At 34.6% G+C, this 16,494-nt stretch overlaps 1 protein-coding gene across 1 annotated transcript in view; it reads left to right on the top strand.

Annotated features, from left to right (window-relative positions):
• Nucleotides 1-16,494, top strand: part of schlank (ceramide synthase schlank) — a 40,950-nt gene that overhangs the window by 21,128 nt on the left and 3,328 nt on the right. Inside the window, exons 3-5 of the mRNA XM_088273166.1 lie at nt 4,736-4,957; nt 11,863-12,084; nt 12,443-12,561. Coding sequence (XP_088129292.1) covers nt 4,736-4,957; nt 11,863-12,084; nt 12,443-12,561 — 563 coding nt within the window. The remainder of the gene's footprint in view (nt 1-4,735; nt 4,958-11,862; nt 12,085-12,442; nt 12,562-16,494) is intronic.

Here is a 16,494-nt window from a genome sequence, read left to right as displayed (position 1 = left end):
TCAAATAAAAATAAAGTGGAAAAGCTAAAAATATTGGTTTTAATCTAATAATTTATTAATAATGTTAATAAATCAAAACAAATTACATTTATAGGTAAAATACAATGTATTTCTTTATTCCAATATGACAAAGCAGTGCAATGAATATGAATAATGTTACAATTTACTAAACAAATGATTATAATATTAGAAATAAACACATTTCATATGCTTCAATGGAAATCTTCAAAATACTCTGTGCGTAATGGTTTTTCGTAACATCGTTTGCAAATGTTACGAATTTTCTTCCTACAGCCGCTATGGTGGCATTTTGACCAAGCAAATTTTAATAATTTAATAATAAATAATAATAAAACCCTTATCCGCACCCCAATGGTGCATAGGGCACTGCGTCATATAAACGCAGTGTTATCTTGATCGTTTACACATGAAGGAAAGGTGATCAGCCCTCCGCTTCAGGTACCAGTCCAGGGTAATATTGAATAAATATGACAGTGAAAAAATCACTTATATTTATTTTACCCCTGACAGTAAAAAAAATCACTTATACATATTTAATAATTTACTCTAGACAAATTTGTAAGATAAGTATTTTTTAAACAATTTGACGGCACTTTTAACTTGGTCACTTTCAAGATTGCTTAAGGGGATACAACGAAATACTGAATTCAATGAACGGCAGGCCGCCGGAGAGGTGACATGTCTTTCCACGCCTAATTCTTTTAAAGAATATGTATTGGATATTTTTTTTGTATAATAATAATAATAAAACCCTTATCCACACCCCAATGGTGCATAGGGCACTGCGTCATATAAACGCAGTGTTATCTTGATCGTTTACACATGAAGGAAAGGTGATCAGCCCTCCGCTTCAGGTACCAGTCCAGGGTAATATTGAATAAATATGACAGTGAAAAAATCACTTATATTTGTTTTACCCCCCTTGGGAATCGAACCCGGGACCTCCAGAACGAGAGCCGAGCGTGCTGACCATTACACTACGGAGGCGGACTATAATGTATATCTAATTTATTGAAAGCTCTTTTCCTTTGAATGAATATTTTCTTTTCAAAACCATATGATTATTTCGAGTAAAAACTATTTTTTTTCAATGCACAGACGGTGTTTTAAGAATAAAATCAATTACGTATAATTTTACCTGGATTTAGAGAATATTAAGTTGCGACTCACGAATACTGTGCCTTAATATAGGAGAAGGTTTGCGAGTGTACCATAGAGAATTGATTTAAAAGTTAATAGATTTATAGGAATAGCTTTTTTTAGTGTTACGTGATTTATCGCGGTGTAATATTTACGCTCTGTTGGAAAGTATGGTCTATAGGTTAGTTTTTATGTTTAACGGTCTAATTTAACATAAAGCATATACTTTTGCATAACGCGACTGACTTCGTCTGCAATGCACCAATTTATAACGGCAGAATCTAAAGGTACAGATACACATATCGCTCACTCCTTTAACAACGTCATAAATCAAATAACTTGATTTTTCAGGAGAACGTTTTTGAAGTTTAAAAAGTTAACACAATGTATTAAAAATAAATATCAAGCCACTTATTGAACTTTTTACTGTGCAACATATCTCTTTAGGTAAAACCTGAATGTTTTTTCTCCATTTGAAAAATATTTAGTGTATTTAAAAAAATAATTAAACAATACATTTTCATTGTTAAAAATATGCCGCTTTTGCTGGGATATAGTACATTTTCTGGGCATTCCGAAAACATGCACAACTGAAAATTGACGATTTTTGATTTATGACGTTCCCGAAAGGAGTGAGCGATATGTACTACTAAAAAATGCATGCTTAGTAAAAACGACAAAGTAAAAACTTTCATTTTTCATGGTTCTAAAACAAAGATTATATGTATGATGGACTCTAATAATTTAAATTTGTTTCGAATTTAGATTTTCTGAAAAATACAGATCTAAGTAGCTCCTTCTTTTAATTCATTTAACTCATAATGTATTTACTTATTGTTTATTTTTAAATTTTTTTGTTTTTGTTTTCTTTTCAAATCTATGAAAGTATGTGTATTTTATATTAGCACTTCTGTAATCTTTTTATATTTTTGGTATCTATTGTATTCTTTCCAGTACCTTTTAATATACTGGAATATCGAAAATAAAATGCATACTCACACACAGGCCATGCCTTTGCGGGATCTTGTTTGTATTAATACAATATAATATTTTTGTACTGGTGACTATATTATATTGTGAAATGCAAAAAAAAAAGTGTCGAAATGAGGTTTAGGCATGTGAATCGAATGAATGAAGAAAGGAAAGTTAAACAAATTTATAAGGCGAATGTGGTGTGTAAGGGCGTTTGTGCTCTACACTGAATTACACGGAATTTTACCGTCCGGCACGTCAGTTAGCATATGAAACGGATGATTGGCTTGGATTGGCTTGTACTTTTGTCCATCTTTCTTCGGATCGGTGCGTGAACACGTTGCGCGTAAATTCGATCACGCTAAACTGTATTCGCTTTCATTACGGACGGTACAATTCCGTGTAGTGCACAAGCGGCTTAAGCGAAACATATTTTGTTTTGACTATCGCGGAAGTCGCAGCTTACAAGTGAATGTCGTGTAAAAAGGACTTGACTTTTCTCTGTAACTCATGCGAAATGTCGCTTGTTAGGGGAGTTTTTTTCCACATTTATTTTTACTCGTTATACAAATTATTCGTTATGAGAGGTTCCACTGTATATGATAATATTTAAAATACGCAGATTGTAAACAGACATTCAGATATATTTTTAACTTTTTAATGAATAGAACACTTAAATCGGTGACGTAATTTACTCCCGATATTTCAGATACTGGATTTTGATGAGTTGTATTTCTGGAATGTATCGGAAAACACTCTTGGAAGTTTATTTTTGCGCATATCATAATGTTTTTTTCCTACGAATCAATAAGCAGATAATTATTTTTATTTATTTATTCAACTTCTTGAACAGAATACGTGTACGCTGGCAGGTTTATTCCTAAAGAGAAATATCTTCCAACTAACCAAAAAACAGACTTGTGAAACTGGTCAAAGTTTGAACGTTATTTACGTCATCTATGTTGTATTGAGAAAAGCTTTTATTTAGAAGATACCCTTCTATTTGTATGCAAGTTCTGAACCCCTGATTATTTTCACATACGATGGCTGTTGTGAACTCGTATGTACCGTGTCATGAGATTGATCGATATATCTAGGAAATCCAAAAATTTCAGTAGCGTGGTTGTCAATCATGCGTAGGATATTGAATGTTGCACGTGTGTAAAGTGATCAATTAACCAGCCTATGACAGGTCATAAGCCCTGTAAATACCCAGACTTCCATATTCTTCTTCATCTATGTTGACATGTTTAAAAAAAAGTATATCAAATACTCCAGAAAAATTATCCATATTTATGCAAGGAAATACATCTGAAGATTTTTTGTTGTAAATATAGTATGTTAATGATATTTTCTGACGTTTCTCATGTGTGTGATTATAATCCAGGATTCGGACCTCACATACTAATAAAAGAGTTTCTCCTGAATAAAAAGCTTCTTTTCATCTCACCAATAGATGTCTTTAGTGAAGTTCTAGCGATTCAAGAATAATGTTTCAAAATTGGTTCATATATATATAGAACTTCCAAGAATTTGGGTAGTGTGGTTGTCAATAATGGGTAGAATTGGTGAATGTTACACGAGTGTAAAGTGATCACTTAAACCAGCCTATGACAGTCTTCAGCCCCGTAAATGCTCAGATTCCATATTCTTCTTCATCTTTGATGAGATGTCAAAAATAATATGAAAAATACTCCTATAATTGGAGATAATCCATATTTGTGTTGATATGTTAAAAAAAGTATATTAAATACTCCAGAAAAATTTATCCATATTTATTTAAGGAAGATTTTTTGTTGTTGTAAATATGTCCGCCTCCGTAGTGTAATGGTCAGCACGCTCAGCTACCGTACTGGAGGTCCCGGGTTCGATTCCTAGGGGGGGTCAAATAAATATAAGTGATTTTTTCACTCTTACATTTATTCAATATTACCTTGGACTGGCACCGAAAGCGGAGGGCTGATCACCTTTCCTTCATGTGTTAACGATCAAGATAACACTGCGTTTATATAATGCAGTGCCCTATGCACCATTGAGGTGCGGATAAGGGTTTGAATGAAATATGTTAATATTATTTCGAGAAATAAAAAGACTTTGTGTTTTGATCCACGCACATTTTTATTAACCTACTAGTTTCGGCAACAACCTGTTGCCCTCTTCAGGGTTCAATTTATGACTTATGAAGTTGGTTAGTAAAAATGTGAGTGGGTCATAACACAAAGTCTTTTTGTTTCTCGAAATAATTTATCAATATGATCCACAAAGTAAATGCTTTCAATATTCAAAACGAAATATGTTAAGTTTAGGAAGTGAAAATGTGAGACATATTACAATGGACGCCCAACCCGACACTTTATTTTGATCTGTTTTTTTTTTAGATGGGGATTGCATTTATTATTTACCTTGCTTATTATGTACAAGGTTTATAGATCATTTAGTGTATTTTTGTTTCTTCTAGCTAATTAAATATGTTTTTATTTGAATCTGTGTTGGGAACAGGATGATCTAGTGTGGGCCAAACAGGAACTTCTCAGCATTTGATTATTGCTTGGAGTAAACCACGCAAAACTCATATTTTGATCTGTCTCCGCTGTGTTCGCAGATCGTGGCCCTCGGGAAGCAGGTGGACTTGACTGAGAGGCAGGTGGAGCGCTGGTGGCGGCTGCGGCGCAGCCAGGACCGGCCCTCGACGCTCGTCAAGTTCTCCGAGAACGCCTTCCGATGCCTCTACTACACGTTCAGCTTCAGCACGGGCCTCTACGTCCTGTGGGACAAGACCTGGCTCTGGGACATGGACCAGTGCTACATTGACTTCCCGCACCAGGTCGGTATCCTCAGAACTACGACTCAACTGCTTCATACAGCTTCTTCCTGGCTGCATGCCAACTTATCGTCTTTGTAGACCACTGGGGTCAGCTCTCCTCGTCTCCTCCATGTCTCGTCTCCTTCGCATCATGTTATCCAGCATCCATCCCTACTTCATACATCTTCCTGGCTACATCCTAACTTATCGTCTTTGTAGACTACTGGGGTCAGCTCTCTTCGTCCTCAGGTTGTAGGTCCCACTTCTTAAACTTTTTAGTGTGCAACAGATCTTTTTTGGTAAAACCTGAAGGTTTTTTTCTCCATTTGAAAAATATTTAGTATATTTAAAAAATAATTAAAAATACCTTTTCTTCAAAATACAAAAAAAACATTTTCTTCACTGTAGCAGGTAAATATTAAGCTAAAATATACCGCTTTTGCTGAGATATAGTACATTTTCTAGGCATTCCGAAAACACAAACACAACTGAAAATTGACGATTTTTTTATGTATGACGTTGTTGAAGAGTGAGCAATGTGTGTCGCCTTTATACGCACGTGCCTTCACGTGATCGCTGCTGATTTAAATATGTAAAATATATTTTTTTTATTTAAATCAGCACTGATTTAAATAAAAATAAATATTACAATTGTGTAAGACCACTTTCGAGTTCATCATTTTTGTGTAATGGTCCACTAGAAAACGTATATTTATTCGATGTTTATTTATTTTCCATGAAATCTAGACCTTGTTTCGAAATTATTCATGTAATAAATATTTCCATATGTATCTGCGCCGTATGGTAATTTTGTATATGACGTCAATATATAATACATGTAAAAAATAATAACATCAAATTATTAATTTATCAATGTATTATGTTTGTTAGAGCTTATATCTTAATGAAAAAAAGGAGGCTTAAGAATGAAAAAAATAAATATTAAAAAAGTCCGAAAGGAGTCCGCCTCCGTAGTGTAATGGTCAGCACGCTCGGCTACCGTTCTGGAGGTCCCGGGTTCGATTCCCAAGGGGGGTAAAAATAAATATAAGTAATTTTTTCACTGTAATATTTATTCAATATTACCATGGACTGGTACCTGAAGCGGAGGGCTGATCACCTTTCCTTCATGTGTAAAACGATCATGATAACACTGCGTTTATAAGACACAGTGCCCTATGCACCATTGGGGTGCGGATAAGGGTTTTATTATTATTTTATTAACGGTCAAAATGCGATAATTAGTAGCTAAAACATATATTTAACTAACCAACCGTCACGCCGCTTCACCTCAGGGGTAGGCAGAGAGAAAAGGCGAACATTTTTCGCCTCCTCTACATTCATGCTCTTCATTCTTACCCGCCAATTATTCCGATTGCTGACCTGACCGCTTTCAAGTATTTGACATGCTTGTCGTGACAAGTTTTCCTCGGTCTTCTTCTGCACCTATTTCCAACTACGTTTGTCTCATAAACTTGTTTTACCAATTTTTTCTCCTCTCATTCGTTCCGCATGACCAAACCATCTCAACACAACTAAACTTTAACTTCTTTAACTAAAAGATATATAAAGATGGTTTGAACTTTTGGATAAAGAGAAAATAAAAATTGTTGCCTCAGTCTGTTGTTCACATTAATTACTCGTGATTTCGATATAATTCATCAAATTAATATTTTAAACGTCTACCCCGTCTGAATTTCTGATAACATAAGGCGTATTCACAAATCTTGTTAAAAGAAAACCAATAATGTTAAAATAAATATCAAGCCACTTATTGAGCTTTTCAATATGCAACAGATCTTTTTAGGTAAAACCTGAATATTTTTTCTCCATTTGAAAAATATTTAATATATTTAAAAAAATAATTAAACAATACCTTTTCTTCAAAATGCAAAAACAACATTTTCTACCCTGTAGCGGGTAGATATTATGTTAAAAATATGCCGTTTTTGCTGGGATATAGTACATTTTCTGGGCATTCCGAAAACATGCACTACTAAAAATTGACGATTTTTTATTTACGACGTTCTTGAATGGAGTGAGCGAAATGTGAACAAGTATTTTTGACACACTAAAAATGTTTTTTTTTTTTAAATTAAAAGTTGACATCTTTTACAGAATAGGCCCCATTGGCAGTTATAACGTCCGTTTGACCCGGTCGTAGTTTATCACTTTTTATTCACTTTTACATCTTGTCTACCTAGTGACAAATATATTAGCGACAATATATACAGGGTGGCGCAAAATGAATCACCTCATCGGAAGAAGCTATAATTTTTCCAAATAGCGTCGTACGTCATATTTGACATTTCGCTCACTCCTTTCAAGAACGTCACAAATAAAAAATCATCCATTTTCAGTTGTTCATGTTTTCGGAATCCCCAGAAAACGTACCTACTATACAAAAGGCATATTTTTAACTTAATATTTACCCGCTACAGGGCAGAAAGTGTTGTTTTTGCATTTCGAAGAAAAGGTATTTCTTAATTACTTTTTAAAAAATAAACTAGTTATATTTCAAATGGAGAAAAAACCTTCCGGTTTTACCTAAAATGATTTGTTGCACAGTAAAAAGTTCAATAAGTAAGTGGCTTGATATTTATTTTTAATAAATTGTATTATATTTTTAAACTTTAAAAACGTTCTCCTGAAAAATCACGTTTTTTTTATTTATGACGTTCTTGAAAGGAGTGAGCGATTTGAGAACTGGACAGCTGCAGTATACGTAATTATTAGTATGAAGTTTTAAAATGATATTACACAAAGTGAAGGATGAATGAAAAGGAGAGTGTTTTTATATGATGTATTAATTAATTGAATTTTTATGCAAGAATGGTACAAAAATTTAATTTTTGGAATTAAAAAAAAATATATTTAAATACTTATTTTATGGATTAAATTGAGATAATTTTGTAATTGTTCGGATATACGTAACGCGTTCTTAATATCACGCATGCATTTTTGTGAATTGTCGATAGATTTGTCATTATCAGTTATAGGTGCAATTTATTGTTTTACAGTCTGCAGTGTTTTTTATTAGTCACATCATTTTACACAGAAATGTAATGTAGTTGTAGAATGCGCGCGTGAATAAGTATTTACAGTGACGCGTTCTCAGTATGTACACCAAATCGCTCACTCCTTTCAACGTCATATATAAAAAAAAACTTGATTTTTCAGGAGATCGTTTTTAAAGCTTAAAAATAGAATAAAATGTATTAAAAATAAATATCAAGCCACTTATTGAACTTTTTACTGTGCAAGTGATCTTTTTAGGTAAAACCTGAATGTTTTTTCTCCATTTGATAAATATTTAGTATATATTTAAAAAAATAAGTAAACAATACCTTTTCTTAAAAATGCAAAAACAACACTTTCTGCCATGTAGCGGGTAAATATTGATTTAAAAATATGCCGCTTTTGTTGGGATATAGTACATTTTTGGGCATTCCGAAAACATGGACAACTGAAAATGGGCGATTTTTGATATATGACGTTGTTGAAAGGAGCGAGTGAAATGTCGTTTTATACAAAAGGAATTCATTTTGATATTTTTCACTTACAGCTTGCACCCAAGTCCTGCCATATATACAATGAATAAATATTAAAAAATGTATTTCTATAAATAATAATAATGATTTTGGATAATTTATATTAAAATACTACCTCAAGGGCGCTATATAACCATCTGATAAAATGACTAAAAGAATTTTATAATTTTTTTCTTGCCTTGTTAATTATAATAAATAATATATTTATAATAACTAACTAACCATCGCGCCGCTTCCCCGCAGGAGTAGGCAGAGTGAACAGAACGCCAAACCAATGTGTCTTAGTAAAAAAAAAATCGCCTCTTCCACATTCATGAAAATGAATCCATCAATTAGTTTTATACTTTTTTCTACACTTACTAACTAACCATCTCGCCGCTTAACTGCAGGGGTAGGCAGAGAGAATACAACGCATCATTTATTAACACTATCGCAAAATTGTTACAATTCCATATTATGCTCCTTCAGTACAATAAGTACATTAAGTGCCTCATATGAGGCACTTAGCAAATACCTACATCAATTCGACAATTGAGATTTTTTAAGCTCATAAAATAATCGAGGTCCTCTTAAAATCCTAGGTCTTTCTGAAATCCCTAAAAAATAAATGCGTCAAAAAAAAATATACTTCACTTCTGTTTCTAAATACCTACACAAATTCAACACTATAGATTTTATATTCTTATTAAAACGTAAGATCCTTCTGAAATTCCTAGGTCCTTCTGAAATCCTTGAAAAATTAATTAATTTCATTTCATTCAAACCCTTATCCGCACCCAAATGGTGCATAGGGCACTGCATCATATAAACGCAGTGTTTTCTTGATCGTAAACACACGAAGGAAAGGTGATCAGCCCTCCGCTTTAGGTACCAGTCCAGGGTATTATTGATTAAATATTAGAGTAAAAAAAAAAGACATATTTATTTGAACCCCCTAGGGAATCGAACCCGGGACCTCCAGAACGGTAGCCTAGCGTGCTGACCGTTGCACTACGGAGGCGAACGCTGAAAAATAAATACGTCAAAAAAATATATTTCTCTTCTGTTTCTAAATGCCTACATAAATTCTACGTTTCAGATTCTTTATGCTTATTAAAAAATTAGTTCCTTCTGAAATTCTAGGTTCTTGTGAAATTCCTAAAAAATAATAAAGAAGAAGAATATAGAAGTCTGGGCATTTATGGGGCTGATGACCATCATAGGCTGGTTTAAGTGATCACTTTACACAATGCTGACCATTACACTACGGAGGCGAACACACACACATATATATATATATATATATATATATATATATATATATATATATATATATATATATATATATAAAATCTACAGTAGAGATTTATTAATCCATATTTAAAATCAATTAATTAATTAACTATGGTTATTTAAAAAAATTATATGGGAGGGTTAAAATTTCCTAGTTCGTGTGTGACTCAAATGTGTTTATATATGACGGAGATTATCACTTTATCTGATAATAGTATGGTGTGATCTTGGAAGTGGGTGACAAAATAAAGTGTGTCATTTCACTATTCATCCGCAGTACAGAGTACACCTGTCGCTGTTACGTTACTTTTTCTTATCTGATAAGTTTTGTAATACCACATAACTCTTTCCTGTAGTCATAGGTCTGTGCGGCACCGCTCCTTAAACTGATTTGTTATCGTCGGCTAATTACTCCGACTAGCTAACTCTAAAATCCGTTAGATTCCAGTTAGCCAATAAAAATAAAATAACCACTTGATGCTTACGTTTTTCTTTCACAAAATTGAAACTAAAAATGTTTAGTTATTTTATTTATCGTAGTTAATTTAAAAGTTGTTTGAATTAAAAATAACAAAACCAGGAATAAAATATGTATTTTTTTTTTGTTTTATATAATTTTTTTTAAAAGGAGTCAGATTTTACTTTTTTCGCTCTAATTTTTTTCAATACTACCCTGGACTGGTACCTGAAGCGGAGATCAACTTTCCTTCATATGTTACTAATCAAGATAATACTGCGTTTATATAATGCAGTGCCCTATGCACCATCGGGTACAGATAAGGGTTTGAATGAATGAATGAATATACAGGATCAACCTGCCGATGGTTATGCCTGTGGGAACAGCTACCTTTAGGCTTAACAATATCACGACTGATATTGATCTGTTCCATGTCTTTGAGGGGTTACTTCGATGCGGTATTCTTCTACAACTTTAACAAGAGTCTTTTTACTCTCTTTATAATTTGTGGTATTAATACATATGACTTAAATGTAAGTTTGTCCTTTATATGTTAGTTATTGAACAAATTCAATTGAATTTCGTTGTTCGCCTCCGTACTGTAATGGTCAGCACGCTCGGCCACCATTCTGGAGGTCTCGGGTTCGATTCCCAAGGGGGGGTGAAAATAAATATTTGTGATTTTGCACTTTAATATTTACCTTGGACTGGTCCCGTAAGCGCAGGAGTGATCACCTTGCGTTCATTTCTTCATGATCTAGATAACACTGCTTCAATATGATGCAGTGCCCTATGCACCATCGAGTGCGAATAAGGGTTAGAAGAAGAATTTAATTGAATCTTACTGTAGCATCCATGAACTTTTTTGTCTGGTCCCCTTAGCGCGGGAGTGATCACCTTGCGTTCATCTCTGAATGATCTAGATAACGCTGCTTCAATACGATGCAGTGCCCTATGCACCATCGGGTGCGAATAAGGGTTAGAAGAAGAATTTAAAAATCTATCAGCGAAAGGCAAACTGGCAGTACACAATGGAGTTCTGGTTCCAACCATTATGTATGGAACCGAAGCATAGAGTTGGCAAAAGAAGGATTAAAGCAGACTGAATGCAGTAGAAATGCTATGACGAATGTGTGGCAAAAAGATGTTTGATAGATGTTCGAATGATGAAATAAGGAAAGAATGTAGGGCTGAGATAAGCATTATCGATAAAATTAAGAAAGGTGTGTTGAGATGGTTTGGACATGTGGAACGTATGAGTGAAGAAAAAATGGTTAAACAAATTTATGAGGCAAATGTAGTTGGAAAAAGAAGCAGAGGAATCCGAGAAAACTTGGCACAATCAGGTATGTCAAATACTTGAAAGCAGCTGGGTCAGGAATTGTAATAATCGTTGGGTATGTATGAGGAGATGCATGAATGTAGAAGAGGCAAAGAATGTTTGCAAAGACAGAGTGGTGTGGCGTTCGATTCTCTCTGCCTACCCCTGTGGGGAAGCGGCGTGATGGTTAGTTAGAAGAATTTAATAGAATCTTTCTGTAGCATCCATGAATTTTTTGGTCTTTCTCTAGATGTCTTTCGGGGATGGTTGAACTTAAAAAAACTTCACTGTACGCAATGTATTGATATGGATTATTTGCTTGTAGGGAATCACAAACGACATCTGGTGGTACTACATGATCTCCCTGTCGTTCTACTGGTCGCTCACGATATCGCAGTTCTTCGACGTGAAGCGGAAGGACTTCTGGCAGATGTTTGTGCACCACATCTGCACAATCGTGCTGCTGGCCTTCAGCTGGGTCTGCAACATGCACCGCGTCGGCTCCCTCGTGCTCCTGCTCCATGACTGTGCCGACATCTTCCTAGAGGTAATTTCTATGTTCTGTCCCAACCTTTGGAATATTCGCTTGGACAACCCCTTCAAACCGAGCGAGGTCTGTTGACGACGGCCAACAGTCCGGCTTCCCCTGAGGAGGTCGGTATTCCGACGCTCCGCACTTTATACGCATTCATAGAGAGTCCATCTATCCACGGTTCGCACTCTAAGGGTAAAACACTGATTTTTTGAGTCTACTAAGTTGTATTTTATTGTTAAAAAAACACATAAAAATCTATTTTGCGACAATTGTTTTGCCTAGTTATGGCATTTTCAAACGAAAGCAACCTTCTAAAACCCTAATTTCAATAAAAGAAACATGTTTTAATTAATTTTTCTCTGCTTTGCAGGCGGCCAAAATGACCAAATATGCCAACTACCAGAAAACTTGTGATTTCATTTTTAGCATTTTTACAATACTGTGGATCGTCACCAGGATAGGAATATTCCCCTTCTACCTTATATGGGGGTAAATATTACTTTAATTTTACATAAATGTATACATATCGCTCACTCCTTTCAACAACGTCATATATCAAAAATCGCCAATTTTCAGTTGTGCATGTTTTCAGAATGCCCAGAAAATGTACTACATATATCCCAGCAAAAGTGGCATATTTACCATTTTTAATTAATGTTTTTGTCCGCCTCCGTAGTCAGCACGCTCGGCTACCGTTCTGAAGGTCCTGGGTTCGATTCCCAAGGGGGGTAAAATAAATTTGAGTGATTTTTTTACTGTAATATTTATTCAATATTACCCAGGACTGGTACCTGAAGCGGAGGGCTGATCACCTTTCCTTCATGTATAAACGATCAACATAACACTGCGTTTATATGACGCAGTGCCCTATGCACCATTGGGGTGCGGATAAGGGTTTTATTATTATTATTATTATAATTAATGTTTTACTCAGTAAATACCACTATTTCTTAAAATCTACTGTGACACGTGTTTCGATGCATTCCGCATCATTTTCAAACACCGTGAATAGATTTAACCACAAAGTGACTGCCAAATCAATTAATGAAATTAATATTTACCCACTACAGGGCAGAAAGTGTTGTTTTTGCATTTTTAAGAAAAGGTATTATTTAATTATTTTTTTAAATATGTATACTAAATATTTTTCAAATGGAGAAAATATATTCGGGTTTTACAAGTGGCTTGATATTTATTTTTAATACATTTTATTATATTCTCAAACTTTAAAAATGATCTCCTGAAAAATCAAGCTTTTTGATATATGACGTTCTTGAAAGGAGTGAGCAATTGAATATGGAATGAATTACCTCTTCATGTGAAAAAATGTACCATATCCGATGACTTTCAAGAAATACCTGAAATGTAAATATCCATCCTTGGAACCCTAACTGCTCATCATATCATTATACCATTCATAACCATATCTGCTCCCTAAGTGGAGCATATGAAGTCCACAAATTGTCTCCAGACTTTTCTGGCAGACGGCTGCCTTGCATTCTCCCAAGTCAAGTCCGCGTCCCGAAGTTCTGACAAGAATTGCCAACGAATTGTCAGCAGTGGTCGTCCTGGGCGGCGCGAACCCGATGCCTTGTAAAAGAAGAAAAGAGAAAAGCTTGATGGCGGCTCTCGGGAGGCATGCGGAGTACATGGCCAAGCCAACTGAATCGCCTATTCTTGACGACCAAATTTTTTTCATTTGATTCTACCTCTCCCCCTCAATTCCTTACCCGATCCTTCTTTACCTTCCTTGATTTCATCAATCAATTTTATTAATATTCTTCCTCCGTTGTCCTAATTGCTGAAGGTCGTGACCACCCACTCTCCTTGTCCTCAAAATATAAAATAAATTAATAATTTTTTTTCTGAACAACTCTAGATTTATTTTGAATGAGGCAAGTTGTCGGAATTAATGAAATAAAAGCCAAAGAAGATAAAAACAAAGATTAAAACTGCATAAATTATCATATTTTAAATAATGACAATAGTACCTGAAACTTCTGTGCAGGCTGAGGATCGGACACACTGTACTTGCATCCCACCTCAAAAAGATTAACATTCTAACTTGTTCGTTGTGCGCGTGTGGAGAGGAGGATGAGACTGCTGACCACATATTTTTTAACTGTCCCTTACTCCCTAACCTCGAGTTCATTCAGCACATTCGGTCGGAGGGTTTGTCCTTCCCGCTGAATGTCCAACACCTTTTATCAATCAACTCCAAAAATATTAATAGTGCGATCATTGAACATGTAAAAAAGTATGGCAAAAACGTGTGACCTCAAAAAAAATCATAAACAAAAATTGTTTAAGTAAAATCACTAGTATTTACTGGCAAAGCACCCAAAATTGGGTGCTTTGCCAGTAAATTAAAAAAAAAAAAATAATAATACCTGAAAATATGGTATTGTTATATATATACGTATTTCATACAGTATATAATTTTTAAAATTTACTTTCCTCATTATAAAAATGCTTTTTTTGTAACTTATGTAACCTATGTCAGTACCGTAGAACGGGGCTACTTGAACTTTGATGTGTTACTTGAGCCCAGTACAAAAAAAAATATTTAGATCGTGGTATCGATCGAAGTATCGTGACAATAAGTGTCACAAAGGAAACAAGGAATCATGTCGATACATTCATTATTGTAGACCAAATATAGATTATTTTTTTTATAAGTAGCCCCGTTCTACGGTACTTTGGAAAAAATGTATTATAATATCATTTAAATAGTAAAACAACGTAACTGACATCGTCCGTGCGCCTAGTGGCATGGTATAGTTGGGTAGACGCTAGACTGCGATACTGGCATCTCCTGCCAATCACAAAATCAATTCAATAATTATTTTCAATTTGTCTGGATGTTTGTGATATATTTTTCACATCTACCTTCCCTATCCTTACCATCCTGCCTGCTGACAACCCTCTGAGAATTAAGACTTTGCGGGTTATTCCTTTAAAATAAAACTGGTTTGATAATTCTGATGATGATAGATCACCAGTGGGACGATGTTGATAACGACGAAACCCGGTTACTGGTCAAATAAAATTGAAGTGTAAAACGCTATATGCATAGTTGTTATTTTATTATGTAAAATAACGATATAAAAAAGGAATGTAAGGCTGCATAATGTACATGATAAAAATTGGACTTCATGACTCCCCAGTATGCAGATTTTGTCTGGAGGATAACAAAACGTCAATCCACACTCTCTACAATTGTGACGCATTCGCTCGCAAACGAGGTCATCCTTGGAAGACCTCTACTGGACTCCGAGAAGGTGAAGCTCCTACCACCAAGACAGGTCGTGAGTTACACGACTCACGTAGGTCTTGGCAGTGAGCTGTAATACAGAGGGAGGTCACAATAGACCTAATAAGGTCGCTGTGACATAAGGCAAGGGGATGCAAGATCTCTTGACCTCATTGTAAAAAAAGGCTGAATAAGGGATAATTGAAAAGATTTAGAAGAGTTCTTTAAGGTGGTATGGGCATGTGGAGCGAACGGATAACTAGAGAATGACTAAGAAAATATATGCGGTGAATGTGAGCGAGAGAACAGAATGAGGACGGCCGAAAAAGGCTTGGCACGATCAGATCAATCAGAACCTAAAATATGGTGGTGTCAAAGGTCTCCGTAATCGGAGCGCATAAATGACTGGATGTATGGATGTGAAGGAGGCGAGAAATGTATGTCAGGACAGATGAGTGTGGTGTTCCATCCTCTCTGTCTATCCCTGCAGAAAAACGACGTGATGGCACAAGTAGTAGTTTATTATATATTGATTTAGAGTTTATATTCTACTGTTTCAGGAAAATGTGTGCTAAAATGTCTCTTTATCCCTTTTTGCTTTTCAGTGTCTATAATTAATGCGTCATTTGTACAAATAGTTGTCACTAATGAGACTTGGATATCACAAAAAGTAGGAATATATATTATATTTCTACGCAATTCATCTGTATTATGATCTTTGATCCACGAGTGAAAGTTCACTCATCTATGAAAAAAATTGTTTTGAATTCCTATTTCGTTACGACATTTATATCTTTGAATATAATTGATTATTCTATACGCTGTGTTTTCACAATGTGCCCAAGTCCACTAAAAATTTGAGTAAAAAATAAGGTCATAAAAATAAGGAAAGAAATGGAAAAAAGGGTTAATTGTATGTACTACTTACTGTAAAAGCTATCAATTGTGACAATGATAGTTCTTCTAATATAAGCAATGTTTGAAAAACATGAAATACTTGACCTTAAGTGGTTTTTTCGTATAAAACTTTTTTTTTATTTGGCTACATAAAATACATGACTTTATATATTTTTCTCTATTTAAGTATTGTAATATAATAATTCTTCAAACCCTTATCCGCACCCCAATGGTGCATAGGGCACTGCATAATACAAATGCAGTGTTATCTT

This window comes from Brachycentrus maculatus, unplaced genomic scaffold (assembly GCF_059751285.1).
Source record: "Brachycentrus maculatus isolate JH-2025_06_01 unplaced genomic scaffold, ASM5975128v1 h1tg000555l, whole genome shotgun sequence".
In the NCBI taxonomy this organism is placed as follows: Eukaryota; Metazoa; Arthropoda; class Insecta; order Trichoptera; family Brachycentridae; genus Brachycentrus; species Brachycentrus maculatus.
This window is presented reverse-complemented; position numbering and strand designations above follow the sequence as displayed.